The 17753-nt window shown below is 47.8% G+C and overlaps 4 protein-coding genes across 4 annotated transcripts in view; all 4 read left to right on the top strand.

The window, feature by feature from the left end:
• Nucleotides 1–7254: 7254 nt before the first annotated feature.
• LOC114838786 (histone H2B) lies at nucleotides 7255–7680 on the top strand. The gene has a single exon (XM_029118966.2). It carries the CDS (start codon nucleotides 7306–7308, stop codon nucleotides 7678–7680), a length of 375 nt encoding a protein of 124 aa, XP_028974799.1. The 5' UTR covers nucleotides 7255–7305.
• Nucleotides 7681–8946: 1266 nt separating this feature from the next.
• LOC114838788 (histone H1-like) lies at nucleotides 8947–9541 on the top strand. The gene has a single exon (XM_029118968.2). The coding sequence runs from the start codon at nucleotides 8975–8977 to the stop codon at nucleotides 9539–9541; it is 567 nt and encodes a 188-aa protein (XP_028974801.1). The 5' UTR covers nucleotides 8947–8974.
• A 627-nt stretch (nucleotides 9542–10168) lies between these two features.
• On the top strand, nucleotides 10169–10653 carry LOC106024009 (histone H2A-like). Its single transcript, XM_013132734.4, has one exon. It carries the CDS (start codon nucleotides 10209–10211, stop codon nucleotides 10593–10595), a length of 387 nt encoding a protein of 128 aa, XP_012988188.2. The 5' UTR covers nucleotides 10169–10208; the 3' UTR covers nucleotides 10596–10653.
• A 3336-nt stretch (nucleotides 10654–13989) lies between these two features.
• LOC114838759 (histone H4-like) overlaps nucleotides 13990–17753 on the top strand; it is a 71544-nt gene continuing 67780 nt past the window's right edge. Inside the window, 1 exon segment of the mRNA XM_034296276.1 lies at nucleotides 13990–14033. Coding sequence (XP_034152167.1) covers nucleotides 14012–14033 — 22 coding nt within the window. The 5' untranslated portion in view covers nucleotides 13990–14011.

Here is a 17753-nt window from a genome sequence, read left to right as displayed (position 1 = left end):
GATCACTCTCATGGCAAGCCCTCTTATGCATGGGATACAACAACACCCACAAGTAACCATTATAGCACAAAATGTAGCAAGCGATAAAAGAACAGACATTATCAAACCTTTCCACTGGCCGAACATCGAGGTCATCCATTCCTCCAGCGGATTATCTATCCCAGAATGCTCGTATGCGACCCCTGGACATAGTCCAATTCAATGCCCCAAATTTCCTCAAGCAGGTGTCCTCAGGTGGGGTCGCGAACCTCTTCGCTGGGGGAATGAAGACCCGATGCCAACCTGGGAAACCTGTAACAACATACAACACACATCATTATTCCACCAATGCCCATGTACCATTTCAAGGGAAATGCACTCGATTGTCCAATGTCGGTGCAGGGCAGTCCTGTACGCAAGTGCACGCACAAACACACACACACACACACACACACACACAATAAACAAGGCCTGTGCCCACATGAGGCTATAAATGAAGCACATTGTGGAACAATCTAGTATAGCAGGCTGCCTGCTCGAGTGCATTTCTGCCACAAAATCACTAGTCCGTTTGGCCACTGTGATGCATGGCCTTGGATTTCGGGGCGGCACAGAGGGACCTTTCCAATGGCTGATGGAGGAGGTCCTCCGCTCTGGCCCAATCCACACACTGGTGACATGGTGTCCAATCAGTAGACGACGCAGCCGCCTTTATAAACGCAACTTGGAGAGCACGCTGACTGTGGTTCACTCCAAAGGCCCAGAACTGAGACCCAGGCCTAGGGAACCTGACCTATTCCACGTGCTCCATAGAATGACTGGCCGTGGTCTGTACCGTGTCGACGGATCGGCATGCATGTAGACAACTACGTCTGTTTGGGTGTCCTCGTACAGCATGCCCATGGAAGAGATCATCGGGCAAAGTGATAGTGTTGCCATGTGACACAGTATTCCGTGTCCACGCTGGCCATTGGTTGGGTGAAAGTGTGCTGATAATGAGGTAAAGACATTGACAGAGTCACTGCTTTGTGCTAGTGGCAACATGTCTCTCCCCCGTGTGGCATCACATCACATGAGAATATGGACAGCCACTTCTGTATGGGAGAATGGGAAGCAGAGCATTTGCCTGATTACAGCTGGCAAAATGTAGCGCTCGCCCGGCAGCAAAGCGATCTGAAAGAAGCAATGAGCAAACGACTGAAATACCGGAAGTAGTTCAGTAATAGTCATCTATGCTTTTCCGGTGCGGACATGGAGCCAATTTGACCTTTGACCTGCCACCGTTCCCCACGAAAAGGAATGATATTCCTGGCTTGGAATTAGGAATGAAATGGGGTTAAGAGGAACATTGTCAATTGAGGGCTTCTCACGTTTGTTGAAAGGGCCCAAAAGTAAGATTGGGGATCAATCCAAGCATGAACGACCAAAGGACATGTGCATTTCATGTTCAATGAGGGGAGATGAGTCTGTGTGTGGCAACCTGTCTCTCTGAATGTGTGTGTGTGTGCGTGTGTGTGTCCTTTTGAATAAGTGAGTGACTGTGTGCATATGTGTGTCTTACTGAGTCTGTGTGTGTGGGAGAGAGAGAGACTGGGTCTGACTGTCTGTTGATCCTCCACTCTGTCTGTCTGAGTGTACGTGTGTGTGTCCATGTCTCTCTGAGTGAGTGAGTGCATATGTGTGTCTTACTGTGTGTGTGTGTGGGAGAGAGAGATAGCGATAGAGAGAGAGACTGGGTCTGTCCATCTGTCTGTTTATCTGTCTGTCTGAGTGTGTGACTGTTTGTGCGTGTGTGAGAGAGAGAGGGAGAAAGAGACTGGGTCGGTCTGTCTGTCTGACTGAGTGTGTGACTGTGTGTGTGTGTCTGTGAGAGAGAGAGAGAGAGACTGGGTCTGTCTGTCTGACTGAGTATGTGATTTTGTGTGTGTGTGTGTGTGTGTGTCTGTGTCTCACTGAGTGAGTGAGTGCATATGTGTCTTACAGTGTCTTACTGTGTGTGGGAGAGAGAGAGAGCGAGAGAGAGAGACTGGGTCAGTCTGTCTGACTGAGTATGTGATTGTGTGTGTGTGTGTGTGTGTGTCTGTGTCTCACTGAGTGAGTGAGTGAGTGAGTGAGTGAGTGTATATCTGTGTCTTCCTGAGTGTGTGTGTGTGTGTGTGTTCGTGTGTGTGTGTGAGTGCGTGTTTGTCTGAGAGGGAGAGGGACTGGGTCTGTCTGTCTGTTGATCCTCCACTCTGTCTGTCTGAGTGTGTGTCTGTGTCTATCTGAGTGAGTGAGTGAGTGAGTGCATATGTGTGTCCTTCTGACTCTGTGTGTGTGTGGGAGAGAGAGACTGGGTCTGTCCATTTGTCTGTTCATCTGTCTGTCTGTCTTTGTGTGTGACTGTGTGTGCGTGTGTGATAGAGAGAGAAAGAGACTGGGTCTGTCTGTCTGTCTGTCGATCTTTCATTCTGTCTGTATGAGTGTGTGACTCTGTGTGTGTGTGTGTTTGGTTGTCTGTCTGCGTGTGAGTCTGTGTAAGTGTGGGTGTTTGGGTGTCATTCCGGTTCCCATACCCTCTGAGTGGACTGTGGAGAAGTTCTTTGGTGTGAATTGTGTGATCTTTGGACTTGGGGAACCCCTTTGGCGGGGAGTCCTGTGTGTCTTTTTCTTGGAAAACGCTATATGCATGCAAATACACGCACACAATGATTCCAAATTGAGCAGTGAGAACATAATACCTTTCATCCAGCAGGTGGGGGCAAAACCCCTCCTTTCCGTGAGCTCTGAGTGTCACTCTGCAGTGGATTGTCTGCAGGTTTGGCTGTCCTAGGTGTTCTAGGAGAATGAGTAGCAGTGTTCCGAAGGGTGCCACTGTGACATCATCAGGGCAGACATAATATGAATGGTCCGATGCAGCGCGCTGGAGTCTCTCAGTTTTCAGTGCACGGTCATGCCTGTGACCCAAAAGGCCTGTGGTTTGTCTTTGGATATGCTCCATCGAAGTCCGGGCCTGATTCTATGGACAATCCAATTGGGAAGACCCATAGAAGGTTTGGATGAGCAACAGATGCTCCTAGGGCCTACTGGTTTTCTGGGGTTTGACAATCATTCTGATCATGTCTGTGACATGTTGCCTTGAAGTAATTCTCGGGCCAAGTCTCTCTGCCTGTCTGGGAGTGTAACGGCCTGCCTTTGTGACTGTATGTGTGTGTGGGACTGTCTCTCTCTCTCTCTCTCTCTCTCTGTCCGTCCTTGTGTCTGGCTGAGTGTGTGACTGTGTGTGTGTGTGTGTGTGTGTGAGAGAGAGACTGTCCCTGCCTGCCTGCCTGTGTGATGGATTTCAGATGGATAACTTGCTATTGCTCACAGGTTCATTTGTAATTTCAGTCCTATACTTCACCGGGTTCTGACTTGGGGGAGAAAAGGGTTTTGAAACCTTCCGTTTTGTTTCCGTGGCCTTTGTTTTGGGGGCGTTCCTAGCACAGGCTCCCTCCCTTCCTCCCTTGTACTGTAGGTTGTGTGTGTCGCTGGTTTCAATCAGTCCTCCAAGCACCCATAATTTCGCTGCACCCTCTTTGTTCGGACTCATTCATTCACTAGAAGCGATCCAGTCTAGTCGACACGATGTCAGGAAGAGGAAAAAGGGGTAATCCTAGTTCATTTCTAAGGCCCTATTTGTGTTTTTAGCAAATGGCTCGCCCCTTCTCGTCCTACGCCACCCAGTTCGGGCGGTTTTGGGCAAGGATCAAAAACAATGGCAAGGAAGATCCCCCTAATCGGGACTTTGGTGGAGAAATGCTCCTTTTTCAGTCATCTATGATTAACGCAGCTGATGTATATTCTTTCATCGCCCTCCCAAATCGAAGAGACTTTGAATTCAGTTTTTAAAGAGGAATTTGCACTCAGGAGATTTCTCGAAGTCCAACATGTGCAGAGCAAGACCGAGAAATGGAAAGACTGGAGTATTGAATCCTTCGATTGTGCTAGATGTTAAAATTATCTTTGTGAAGTTTTGGACGGGTAGAGTCCCGGACTATGACGTGGAGTTTTTTCTTAAACGTTTCTGTAGTATTTTGCAACCCGGCAATCAAACCAACCGATAAATTCGGAATATGGTATGGTGTACGGAAGTACAAAGTAAGGATTAAAAGGAACATCCAACGGCCAACAAATACAAATCCCTAATTCAATGTCCTTAGGGTACCATATAATGGGAAGATTTCGTATCCTGGCCAGATTCCGAGGTGTTATATCTGCCAGAGTGCGGATCACCAAGATAAAGGATTGCCCGGAAGTTAAGTGCTGGAGATGTGGGGAGCCTTGGCCATAAATCAAAAGACTGTAACTTATTGAGTGTGTGCACCCTCTGTGCTCAGGTAGGACACAATTTCTTCAACTGCCCAAAATCATATGCGAATAGAGCAAGGGCGGGCCCGTGTGTTCCATATGAGGAGTCTGATGGCTGAACCGACGACTGACTGACAACCACCAAAATAGGGAAGAGAAACCTAGATGACGATACTTGGAGACCGAAAGGAACCAACGATTGCTTGTCCAGCTGGGAAAGGAAGGAGAGACACAGGATGATGTCATAGGAGTCACGATCCAACCCAGAGGGGAAAGCCAGAGGAAGAAATAGAGATAATTGAATACTCACCTGACAAGACCGCTCCAATACAATGAATCTCCACTCCGGTCGGCCCAAGAACAGCAGAAAAGAGAGATCTCAGAAAGGTGAAGTACCAGAGCCCTGAAGAGAGAATTAGAAATATCGATGGGATTCCCTCCACTTGGTCGAGTAGTATGGGAAATGGAGAGTCTTCTGAAGAAAGTAGCGAACAGGACGTCAATGGCGTATCCATGCTAACTGAAGAGGATGAAAGAAATGGCTCCCCTTCCTCATCGGGGAAAGTTAATATCTATGAGTATCCACCGCTTCCAACTTCTCCAACTTCTCCTTTGTCCCCTTCCTTGGACTTTTTAATAAAAAAGAAGAAGAAAAAAGGGAAACGAAGTCTTGTTATCTCCCCAAATGAAGAAGATGAGAGACTCAAGAAAAAAGCAGGACATTAGGTGAGATTAAATTTATTTGCGTACCCTATTTGTGTTTTGACGTACCCTTATGAGTACCTTACAAGTAGCCACCTTTAATGTAAGAGGGATGCGGTCAGATATAAATAGAGGTGCGAAAATAGATTACTTACTTAAAACTCATTTTGATATTCTGTGCCTTCAAGGGTTAAGACTGAAGTGTGAAAAAGACACTCAAAATGTCATAAATAGGTTGCACAAAGGCGCTGCTGTCATCTCAATAGGAGAAGACAGCGCAGATGGTATAGCTATTTTCTTTAACACAAACAATGTCACCATCCAAAAGAGAAGAGAGATAATTCCCGGACGATTATTGATGATTGATTGTATTTATAGAGGGATAAAAATAAGAATTATAAATGTATATACAGCCCCGGCGAAAGCTAAAAAGGTGCAACTCTTTAAAAAATTGCAAGAACTTCTCTGTGTTGGATATAGTGCCATTGTTTGTGGCGATTTTAACACAATCACAGAAGAACGTGATCGAATTGGTCCAACTGCTTTTAAGATAACACATGAAGGGAAAACACTATCAAAAATTATTGACAATTCTGATATTTCTGATATTTATAGATGCTTGTATCCGACGACAACTGATTTCACGAGATACGACGGGAAGACGAAAACCAGAATAGATAGGATATATGTTTCTGATAATATTAACCTTTTCACGCGTGAGTTTCAAATATTCCTTACCGACCCCCCAGCGTGAGTTTTTTTGCACGTGACTTCAGTACTCTGCAGCATTTGAATTCACGTCAGCATTTGAAAAGTCACCTTGCTAGGTAAGGAACACTACATGCATTGCATTGCAAGCTTCTCTCGTTGACTCGAATTCTAAGAGCTGCAAAAGTTGGTTGATTTATAACTGTAGCTAGCTAGAAAACGTAAGCTAACCGCTAGCAAACGTCAGCTGCCCGCTAGCTAACAAATCGTGACCAGTTATTCAGTGCAGTGAAAATGAATAAACTATATAAAATGCATACAACGGGGAACGTAACTTCTAGAAAGTTTTTGCAATAGTTTTGATCGGTAGTAGTCGCTAATATAATTCGTTTTTGTGCATTAGTGTTGGCTGTCTGTTGGTACGTAAGTAACGCTTCTTGTCCCGATTTGAATGCTTTCTACCTGGTTAATATCATAGTATGGTCTTGAAACAATTACAATCAGGAAATAAAGTTATAAACACTGTTTGAGCTAAATGTGAGTAAATAATTGCGCGGTTTTACCAGCCATTGTTACGTTACTTGTAGCTAGGTATGCTAATGGTGCGTTCTAAACATGACGTTCTAATCACACCAGTGTGATCGTACGCTCCAGGGACCACTCTAGATTGATCACACCGGTGTGATCGTACGCGCCAAAGGGTTAAACCAATTAATTACTCTACCTTACTTGTGGACTTCTCTGATCATCTTCTTGTCTGGTCAGTTGTCGCCGTAGGGAAATGTGGGAAAAGAGAATTTTGGAAGCTCAATGTGAAATGTTTAAGAAATCAAGGCATTGTCGATGAACTCGAAATTGAGAAAGTATATCAACTTCGGATTTTAACCAAATCACCGCGATAACATCCAGGGAATCACCAAGCCTGCCATCCGCCGGTGTGAAGCGCATCTCTGGTTTGATCTACGAGGAGACCCACGGTGTCCTGAAAGTGCTTCTGGAGAACGTGATCCGTGACGCGGTCACTTACACAGAGCACGCCAAGAGAAAGACCGTGACCGCAATGGACGTGGTTTACGCTCTGAAACGCCTGGGACACACCCTGTACGGCTTCGGCGGGTAAAGGCTTTGTCCTCGCAACTCGAGCATTCCATCTTGAACCCAAAGGCTCTTTTAAGAGCCACCCATATCCGCTTGAAAAAGAGTCTATTCCATCCATGACTTGGCCCAATGAAACAGGTGCCATTCCCAGTAGCCCCAAATGTCGCTTTTTGCCCCTATGAATGACGCAAGGGTGTCACCTGTTGTTTGTTCTATGAGGAGGAAAATGAAGGCTCTGTACTTTGCTCGAGCCGGGCCGTGTACAGTCGAGCTCAGCCTTGCCAGGCTGGGCCGCGCCATGACATCTCTCAGAGGGCCGGTTTTCTGGCGGGATCCGAGCCGTGACTGCGAGGGGGAGGGGGAGGGGGGGGAGCCCTGTGAGCTCCGCACATGTGACGCGTTCTCAGGCATTTGCATGGGCGCCTCTTCATAGGAGCGGTTAGCGCCCTCCCCTTCTCATTCGTTTGTGAGCAGCAACGAGCCATCGTCATGCCCGAGCCAGCGAAGTCCGCGCCCAAGAAGGGCTCCAAGAAAGCCGTGACCAAGACCGCGGGAAAAGGCGGCAAGAAGCGCCGAAAGTCCAGGAAGGAGAGCTACGCCATCTACGTGTACAAAGTCCTGAAGCAGGTCCACCCCGACACCGGCATCTCGTCCAAGGCCATGGGGATCATGAACTCTTTCGTGAACGACATCTTTGAGCGCATCGCCGGCGAATCCTCTCGCCTGGCCCACTACAACAAGAGGTCTACCATCACGTCCAGGGAGATCCAGACGGCCGTGCGCCTGCTGCTTCCCGGCGAGCTGGCCAAACACGCCGTGTCCGAGGGCACCAAGGCCGTGACCAAGTACACGAGTTCCAAGTAAAGCGCCTGGGCGCTTTCCCAACCCAAAGGCTCTTTTAAGAGCCACCCACGGTGTCTGTAAAAGGGCAATGTCCGTGCCAAGTGAGGAGGGCGCCTATTAGACGGTGCCACAGGGCCCAAGTGGTGAGGTGATGTGCGGCCACTTTGAGGGAATGGAACTCGTGTAGAGTGTAGCGTTTCACTGAGCTCATGGCCTGTCTCCAGTATAGCCTTCCCCTGTCTACAGTGTAGCCTTCCCCTGTCTACAGTGTAGCCTTCCCCTGTCTACAGTGTAGCCTTCCCCTGTCTACAGTGTAGCCTTCCCCTGTCTACAGTGTAGCCTTCCCCTGTCTACAGTGTAGCCTTCCCCTGTCTACAGTGTAGCCTTCCCCTGTCTATAGTGTAGCCCTCCCCTCTCCTGTCTCCATTGTAGCTTTCCCCTATGGGGCCACAGGGTGTAGCATGCTTGGGAATCCTCACTCGAATCACCTGCACCTCGTTTGGGGCACTACATGCGCGGCGGCCGGGCCTGGGAGGCGCCAGCCACACAGCGCCAGCCACAAAGACCCGCAGACACAAAGACCCTGACTCCAACACAGAGTCACGCTGAGGGAGGGAGGGACCGAGGGACGACTCCTGTAGGAGCACCAGTAGTGGTAGTCACCAGTATACCTAGCCACTTGCCAACACAAACGCACAACACCACAGGCTCGGCTATTGCCAGCTCACACAAGATCACGCATGTGTTTCACGCCCCCCAAAATAGCTCCTCTTTAAAACACCCCGGACCACATCAGGGGATCCCAAACGCTTTTATTCCCTTGCCCGGGAACTCGGCTCACTACACATCAAGCGCCACTTGCATTCGGATGCACTTTTAGCCCATTTAGGAGACGAATAGCACGGGGAAACGAGTGCGCACCGCTCCCGGTGACCGTCGAGCGGTGACGTTTTCAACGAGTTGCAACCAAACGCACTGGGCTGTGGCGGCCCACATTACTTTATTCTCAACCCGGACAAGTCCGCTCACTGACCAGAGCCCTTTTGGACGTGCACACTGCTCCGTGCGCGACTTTTACGCGGATATTCGCCAGGAGAAAACACAAGTGGAAGAGCATTTGGGCAGCCTTGAGACGCAGAGCTGGATGGCTTGAGTCTACACGGTTCTCATCTCGCGTTTAAGGCCAGCCCCCTGCACGGAGTTGAGCTTCAATAGCACAGATCAGTGGCAGCAGCGAACTACTCCTCACTAGACCGCGTACGTACGTGTGTGTGTGTGCCTATCCGGAACGAAGCAACGAACGACAGCAGCAGACATGGCAGAAGTCGCCCCAGCACCAGCCGCCGCCGCGCCTGCCAAGGCACCCAAGAAGAAGGCAGCAGCCAAGCCCAAGAAAGCGGGACCCAGCGTAGGCGAGCTCATCGTCAAGGCTGTGTCCGCTTCCAAGGAGAGGAGCGGCGTGTCCCTGGCCGCGCTCAAGAAGTCTCTGGCGGCAGGCGGCTACGACGTGGAGAAGAACAACTCCCGCGTCAAGTTGGCCGTCAAGAGCCTCGTCACAAAGGGGACCCTGGTCCAGACCAAGGGCACCGGTGCCTCCGGCTCCTTTAAGCTCAACAAGAAAGCAACGGAGACCAAGAAGCCCGCCAAGAAAGCCGCAGCCCCTAAAGGCAAGAAGGTGGCAGCCAAGAAGCCCGCTGCAGCTAAGAAGCCCAAGAAGGCAGCAGCCAAGAAGCCCGCAGCCGCAGCTAAGAAGTCCCCGAAGAAGGCCAAGATGCCGGCTACTCCCAAGAAGAGCCCCAAGAAGGCTACAAAGGCAGCGAAGCCCAAAGCTGCCAAGCCCAAGGCAGCCAAGCCCAAGAAGGCAGCCCCCAAGAAGAAGTAGACAACTTCGAGTGTGCTGCTTCACCCGACCGACCGACACATGATGTTGGACCACAAAAGGCTCTTTTAAGAGCCACCCAACTCTTTCCACAAAAGTGTCGATTTCCATGTCTACTCTTTAGCTGCCTAGAAGCAGGTCCATGAATGCACACACTCGGGGAAGTGACACTGTGTGTGTGTGTGTGTGTGTGTGCGTGTGTGTGGAGGGAGGGAGGGAGGTGAAGGGACAATATGAATATGTGGCCATCATGAGTACCAACAACTTTCATAGCACGGAAAAAAGAGCGCAACCTATTCCCCTTCATGTCACTGTCATCATCATGTCCAGAGCGATACGGCAACAATTAGCCTTTCTATTAGAGGAATCCAAAGAGTCCCAAGTCCACTTGAATTGTTTGATTCGGGGCAAACTTTTCCCATGTGCCCAGCGAGCAAGAGGCGCGCATCAAATTGAAACCAAGTCACAAGAAGGGAAAAAGAGAGGAGCCCGCCTCCAGCCCCGTTGTGGGTGAGGTGGGGGCCGGCTAGAGAGGACTCTCTGCGATTGGATGGTGCCCCGCCGGCCCGGTGGCCAATGGACACCTTTTAAGGCGAGCTATAAGAAAGGCTGTCGACACGCCGCGCAGCCCATTCAGGATTTACTCTGTGATTTACTGAAAGCTACCACTATGAGCGGAAGAGGCAAAACCGGAGGCAAAGCCAGGGCAAAGGCGAAGACCCGTTCATCCCGTGCTGGGCTCCAGTTCCCTGTGGGCCGTGTACACTGGCTGCTGCGCAAAGGCAACTATGCCGAGCGTGTGGGCGCTGGCGCACCCGTCTACCTGGCCGCCGTGCTCGAGTACCTTACTGCTGAGATCCTCGAGTTGGCAGGCAACGCAGCCCGCGACAACAAGAAGACTCGCATCATCCCCCGTCACCTGCAGTTGGCCGTGCGTAATGACGAGGAGCTGAACAAACTGCTCGGCGGTGTGACCATCGCTCAGGGCGGTGTCCTGCCCAACATCCAAGCAGTGCTTCTCCCCAAGAAGACCGAGAAGGCAGTCAAAGCCAAGTAAACTTCCTACTGCGGCTCCCCCTTGACATTTGAACCCCAAAAGGCTCTTTTAAGAGCCAACCATTTCTCTCCCCAAAAGCGCAATATGTCCTGTACACGCCAGCATGTATGTATTGATGTCAGTCAAACATTACGGTGGAGCGCCGAGGACATCTTGTGGTCAGAATTGGCAGTGCGGCTGTGTTGCTGTCCACTGTCCTAAATGCTTGTGTAGTTTGGGATGTCCTAGGGAAGAGTGGCTTTGTAGTCACGCAGGCTGTCAAGTTCTCCATCGAGTCCTCTTTTGTATTGTCACATGTCAACAGACCGAATAATGGTGAACACATCCCAATAGCACTGCATGTGACGTGGCTATGAGACACCACTGTAAACGGAAAGCCCTGTCCCACGGTGAGCACATTCTATGGGGGGGATTCCTTGGGGGAGAAAAAGAGCATAGTTCTCCCATCACACACCCGGAGGACATTATGCCCGGTCAACAATACATCCCATAATTCTGACTGTGGTTCACTCCAAAGGCCCAGAACTGAGACCCAGGCCTAGGGAACCTGACCTATTCCACATGCTCCGTAGAATGACTGGCCGTGGTCTGTACCGTGTCGACGGATCGGCGTGCATGTAGACAACTACGTCTGTTTGGGTGTCCTCGTACAGCATGCCCATGGAAGAGATCATCGGGCTTTTCCGGTGCCTTCAGCTAACCTGGTGAGGACCTGGAGCCAATTTGACCTTTGACCTGCCACCGTTCCCCACGAAAAGGAATGATATTCCTGGCTTGGAATTAGGAATGAAATGGGGTTAAGAGGAACATTGTCAATTGAGGGCTTCTCACGTTTGTTGAAAGGGCCCAAAAGTAAGATTGGGGATCATTCCAAGCATGAACGACCAAAGGACATGTGCATTTCATGTTCAATGAGGGGAGTCTGTGGGTGGCAACCTGTCTCTCTGTATGTGTGTGTGTGCGTGTGTGTGTCCCCTTAAATGAGTGAGTGACTGTGTGCATATGTGTGTCTTACTGAGTCTGTGTGTGTGGGAGAGAGAGAGAGAGAGGGAGGGAGAGACTGGGTCTGACTGTCTGTTGATCCTCCACTCTGTCTGTCTGAGTATGTGTGTGTGTGTGTGTGTGTGAGAGAGAGAGGGACTGAGTCTGTCTGTCTGTTGATCCTCCACTCTGTATGTCTGAGTGTGTGTCTGTGTGTCCATGTCTCTCTGAGTGAGTGAGTGCATATGTGTGTCTTACTGTGTGTGTGTGTCTGTGAGAGAGAGAGAGAGAGACTGGGTCTGTCTGTCTGACTGAGTATGTGATTGTGTGTGTCTGTGTCTCACTGAGTGAGTGAGTGAGTGTATATCTGTGTCTTCCTGAGTGTGTGTGTGTGTGTGTTTGAGTGCGTGTTTGTGTGAGAGAGAGAGGGACTGGATCTGTCTGTCTGTTGATCCTCCACTCTGTATGTCTGGGTGTGTGTGTGTGTCCATGTCTCTCTGAGTGAGTGAGTGAGTGCATATGTGTGTCTTACTGTGTGTGTGTGTGTGTGTGGGAGAGGGAGATAGCGAGAGAGGGAGACTGGGCCTGTCCATCTGTCTGTTCATCTTTCTGTCTGTCTGAGTGTGTGACTGTGTTTGTGTGTCTGTGAGAGAGAGAGAGAGACTGGGTCTGTCTGTCTGACTTAGTATGTGATTGTGTGTGTGTGTGTGTGTGTGTCTGTTTCTGTGTCTCACTGAGTGAGTGAGTTAGTGTATATCTGTGTCTTCCTGAGTGTGTGTGAGTGTGTGAGTGCGTGTTTGTGTGAGAGAGAGAGGGACTGGGTCTGTCTGTCTGTTGATCCTCCACTTTGTCTGTCTGAGTGTGTGTCTGTGTCTATCTGAGTGAGTGAGTGCATTTGTGTGTCCTTCTGACTCTGTGTGTGTGTGTGGGAGAGAGAGATACTGGGTCTGTCCATTTGTCTGTTCATTTGTCTGTCTGTCTTTGTGTGTGACTGTGTGTGTGCGTGTGTGAGAGAGAGAGGGAGAAAGAGACTGGGTCAGTTTGTCTGTCCCTCTCTATGTCTGTCTGTCTGTCTGTCGATCTTTCATTCCGTCTGTATGAGTGTGTGACTCTGTGTGTGTGTGTTTGGTTGTCTGTCTGCGTGTGAGTCTGTGTAAGTGCGGGTGTTTGTGGACTGTGGAGAAGTTCTTTGGTGTGAATTGTGTGATCTTTGGACTTGGGGAATCCCTTTGGGGGGGAGTCCTGTATGTCTTTTTCTTGGAAAAGGCTATGTGCACGCAAGTACACGCACACAATGATTCCAAATTGAGCGATGAGAACATAATACCTGTCATCCAGCAGGTGGGGGCAAAACCCCTCCTTTCCGTGAGCTCCTTGGAGCTCCTGATGCTGCAACGAATGTCAACGGCGTACGCCAGGCCGAGGCCCATTCTTAGCAGTGCGTATCGCAGGCATTCCCAGTGTTTTGGACCTTTTACGCATTCTCGGTCCTTCCGCTATACTGTGGCCTACCGACAAGACCCTCAGCGTATTCTGTGTATTCCATTCGATCCGCTGCAAGGGGAAGTAATGAGGTCCTCTGCTCTTTGTTGTTTTGTGTCGCCCTGCCAGCGGCGTATTGAATGGCACAGTAGGTAGATGTTCTAGGAGAATGAGTAGCAGTGTTCCGAAGGGGGCCACTATGACATCGTCAGGGCAGACATAATACGAACAGTCTGATGCAGCGCGCCGGAGTCTCTCAGTTCCCAGTGCACGGTCAGGCCTGTGACCCAAAAGGCCTGTGGTTTGTCTTTGGAAATGCTCCATCGAATGCCGGGCCTGATTCTATGGACAATCCAATTGGGAAGACCCATAGAAGGTTTGGATGAGCAACAGGTGCTCCTAGGGCCTACTGGTTTTCTGGGGTTTGACAATCATTCTGATCATGTCTGTGATATGTGGCCTTGAAGGAATTCTCGGGCCAAGTCTCTCTGCCTGTCTGGGAGTGTAACGGCCTGCCTTTGTGACTGTCTGTGTGTGTGGGACTGTCTCTCTCTCTCTCTCTCTCTCTCTCTGTCCGTCCTTGTGTGTGACTGTGTGTGTGTGTGTGTGAGAGAGAGAGAGAGAGAGAGAGAGAGAGAGAGAGAGAGACTGTCCCTGCCTGCCTGCCTGCGTGATGGATTTCAGATGGATAACTTGCTATTGCTCACAGATCCATTTGTGATTTCAGTCCTATACTTCACCGGGTTCTGACTTGGGGGAGAAAAGGGAAACCTTCCGTTTCCGTGGCCTTTGTTGTGGAGGCGTTCCTAGCACGGGCTCCCTCCCTCCCTCCCTCGTACTGTAGGTTGTGTGTCGCTGGTTTCAATCAGGTCCTCCAAGCACCCAAAATTTCGCTGCGCACGCCTCGTTCGCACTCATTTATTCACTAGAAGCGATCCAGTCTAGTCGACACGATGTCAGGAAGAGGAAAAGGGGGTAAAATCTGGTGAAAAGATAGCATTCTGAGTTATATAAATATATTCCAATTGAAAGTTTTAATTTAAAAAGATAAATAAATAAATAAAACATCAAGTGGAAGACGAATGGCACGCCCTAGGGCGGCATATGCCGCTCATTTTGGACAGTTTTGGGTGAGACTGAAATATATCGGTAATGAAGAACCTCCGACTCGAGATTATGTTGGTGAAAACCTTTTGTTCCAGTCAAACATGATACATGTAGAAGATGTTTATTCGTTTATCTCCTTGCCGAATCGCAAAGATTTTGAGCTTGTTTTTAAACATTAAAAGGCCCTGCGATGTTTTTTGGAACTACGTGCTGCTTCCGGGATTGCAGAGAATTGGAAAGATTGGAATGTTGAATCGAGTATTGACTTGGACATTAAGATGGTTTTTGTGAAGTTCTGGACAGGAAGAGTTCCGGATTCAGACGTGGACCTTTTTCTAAGTAGATTTTGCACAATCTTGCAACCGGCTATAAAACCCCTGGATAAGTTTGGGATTTGGTATGTATAAAATCCGAACAAAGAAAAACAGTTGTGGAGAAATGGTTCAGATCCCAAACACAATGGCTTTGGGTCCCCATAATGGTAAAATCACATACTCTGGCCAGATACCTCGGTGTTACATATGCCAAGGTGTAGACCATCAGATCAAGGACTGTCCGGAGATTAAATGCTGGAGATGTGGTGGCCTCGGCCATAAAGCAAAAGATTGCCGATTTGCAAGTGTGTGCAGTCTATGTGCAGCAGATGGGCACGGTTTTTTCACATGCCCTCAGTCTTATGCTAACCGTGCAAGAGCTGGAGCTCAACTCCGTCCTGAAGGAAACCGAGAAGATGAAATGAATATAGAAATAGACCCTTTGTCCAGAATTGTGCCTGAAATAGAACCAGAAATCCCGGAATGCTCAGACAGTGATTTGAATGTACAAGATGTCCAGAACAAGACGCAGGAAGAACGAATGGTAACGCCAACTGGACCAAGAACGGCGAAAAGAATTATAACCAAACAGAAGACTGAGGAAGAGGAACGAGATCCAAGAAACAGTGACACAACTAATGAAGAATCAGAGTCCTATAATAGTTCAATAATAGCGAAAATGAAGAAGCCAGTGATGAAGATTTTATCGTAAGGTCTATTTCGACAGATGGAGAAAAGGACAAAGGAGTAGACCACTCCCCCTCTGGGAAAGTCAGTTACCAGGATTATCCTTCGTTGCCTTCCTCCTCGCCTTCACCTTCTCCGCCTGACCCACCGGACCATGCAGGTGGTATAAAACGACGCTTGTTTTTCCCAACTAAAAAAACGGGGAAAAAGAAAGATGAGAAGCAAACTCCTCCCTTAGAAGGTAAGCCCTCCTAGTGGACCTCTCAATATGACAAATCATTTCTTAAACATTGTCACCTGTAATGTTCGTGGGATTCAATCACAAAAGAATCGAATTACTAAACTCACTGAAATGAAAAAAATAAAAACTGACATTATATGTGCTCAAGAACTCCGTATTACCAGCACTGAAGGCCTAGATGACATCAAGCGTTTTTGGTCACATGGAATCTGTATTTTGTCTATTGGAGAGGATAAAGCCGATGGAGTTGGCATTTTCTTTAATTGTAAAGTAGATATTATAAAAGTAAGGGAAATTGTCCCGGGTCGGATGATAGTTTTGGACTTTTATTTCTTTGGTAAAAAGTTACGATTGATCAATTTATACACTCCATCATGCAGGAACAAGAAAAAAGTTATATTTAATAAACTGAGAAGTTTTTTATGTATAGGATATTCTTATATTATATGTGGGGATTTTAATACTGTAACTCATCCAAATGATCGGATATCTAAGGTGGCTTTTAAATTATTTGCTGATGCTAAGGTTTTGAATGCCATCTGTGATGATTTCGTAATTAAGGATTGTTTTAGAGTTTTGTTCCCTGACAAAGTGGATTATACAAGATACGATTCAAATACAAAAACACGAATAGATCGAATTTATGTGTCGCACGATGTAAATGTTATTAATTATCAAGCACAAGTAGTTGTGGACTCTGATCACCTAGCGGTTCAGACTAGGTTGAGTTTTAGTAATAAGTCCAAAAAGACATTTTGGAAATTAAATACAAGGTGTCTTAAGAACCAAGAACTTATAGAGGAATTGAGATATGAAATAAAGAACTATCGTAATTTGCGTTGTCTTGTGGGATCCAGCCTTGGACATTGGGAACACTTTAAGAAAGTAATGAAAGACTTTTTCTGTATTAAATGTAAACTCTTGAATCAGAAAATAAATGAAATATATAAAGAAACAATGGACAAGTATGTATATTTAAAAACGAAATCGAACAAAACCGATTTAGATGAAAATGAAATTGATAATATTAAAACAATTTTAGATTCGTATAATAATGAAAGTATTTTAAACAATCTGTACTCCGGAAATGATCTCAACAATTTGAATGGTACGCCAAACATTACCTCCCTTGTTACAGAATTTAAAGAAAGAAAGGAAAAAAAAACTCTGAAAGGTATACGAGTAGTTAGTGTAGGGTATATTGTGTCAGAATGGTGATTTATGGCCCTGGGGGGGGCGGGACTTCCATATTGATGTGACAGGTGGGCGGGACATCCGGTTTGTAGGGTGGGACTTCCGTTATGACGTATGTTAGGGTGAGACTTCCGGTATGACGTATGTTAGGGTGGGACTTCCGGTATGACGTATGTTAGGGTGGGACTTCCGGTATGACGTATGTTAGGGTGGGACTTCAGGAGTGACGTATGCATGTCCGGGGATTTTGTGATCTATGATTACATTGATGTGTCAGTGTTTGATGTTTTACAACGCCTGATGAGCAAACCAGACTAGTGTTATAACAGGTGGGTTATGATTGATGATGAACAAATGGGGCTTAGGGTTCCGGAATGTTAAATTCCCAGGCAGTAAATAAGTGTTGTGTCAGCGGTAAGGTGTTTGGTGTACAGCAAATGGTGTTCGACAAATGTTGCAACAGCTGGCATACAAACGGTGTTTGTTAACCTTTCATGTTTTTTGGGTTGACTGGCGTGGTATGTGTATTTAAACCACGCCGACATCGGGGTTGGTCATTCAGTCTTGCCTGAGCGAACTTACCTACACATTACAAAACATGGAGGATTGTGCAGCTATCAATGTTTTGGGTGAAACACCGGTGAAAGCTAACATCTTTAACGCAGCTCAGCGATTTGGTAAGAAATTGCAAATGGACCGCAGAGGTGCAATCAACATGCCAGCCCCGAAGAAACCGATGCAGAGTTTAACCCGAATCCATCAATTACACCCGGATATGGTGGCACAGGAGTGGAAATTGGACGATGGTCGGATCGGGGGATACATCTTCTACCCAGAACAACCGGAGGTTGCATTTTATTAATTACCCGAAGGCCAAGTGTTTAAGGCTGGTGTGACTGATCAAATGGTTTTTAATGCCAGTTTATGGGTCACCTTTCGAAAAGTGTTTTATTTGGGGCCAAAACAAGGCCCACATAATACAGTAGATGTACTGTTTAAAGTTGTCGAGGGGCTGAAAGAGTATGACTCTGTCAGATTGGAGTTATTTTCAGGAAAATATCAGCGGGTTAGTTTGTGACTGCGGACTGATCGACTGACCTAAGACACCGAAGCCCCGCCTTAAGCCAACACCTTCATCAGCACAGCATAAAA

Source organism: Esox lucius, chromosome 13 (assembly GCF_011004845.1).
Source record: "Esox lucius isolate fEsoLuc1 chromosome 13, fEsoLuc1.pri, whole genome shotgun sequence".
Taxonomy (NCBI): Eukaryota; Metazoa; Chordata; class Actinopteri; order Esociformes; family Esocidae; genus Esox; species Esox lucius.
Note: the sequence above shows the minus strand (reverse complement) of the source record. Positions and strands in the feature narration are given on the sequence as shown.

Bases quoted from the DNA above. Each gene is read 5' to 3' on its own strand.
- LOC114838786 (XM_029118966.2), top strand. From the start codon at position 7,306: ATGCCCGAGCCAGCGAAGTCCGCGCCCAAGAAGGGCTCCAAGAAAGCC.
- LOC114838788 (XM_029118968.2), top strand. From the start codon at position 8,975: ATGGCAGAAGTCGCCCCAGCACCAGCCGCCGCCGCGCCTGCCAAGGCA.
- LOC106024009 (XM_013132734.4), top strand. From the start codon at position 10,209: ATGAGCGGAAGAGGCAAAACCGGAGGCAAAGCCAGGGCAAAGGCGAAG.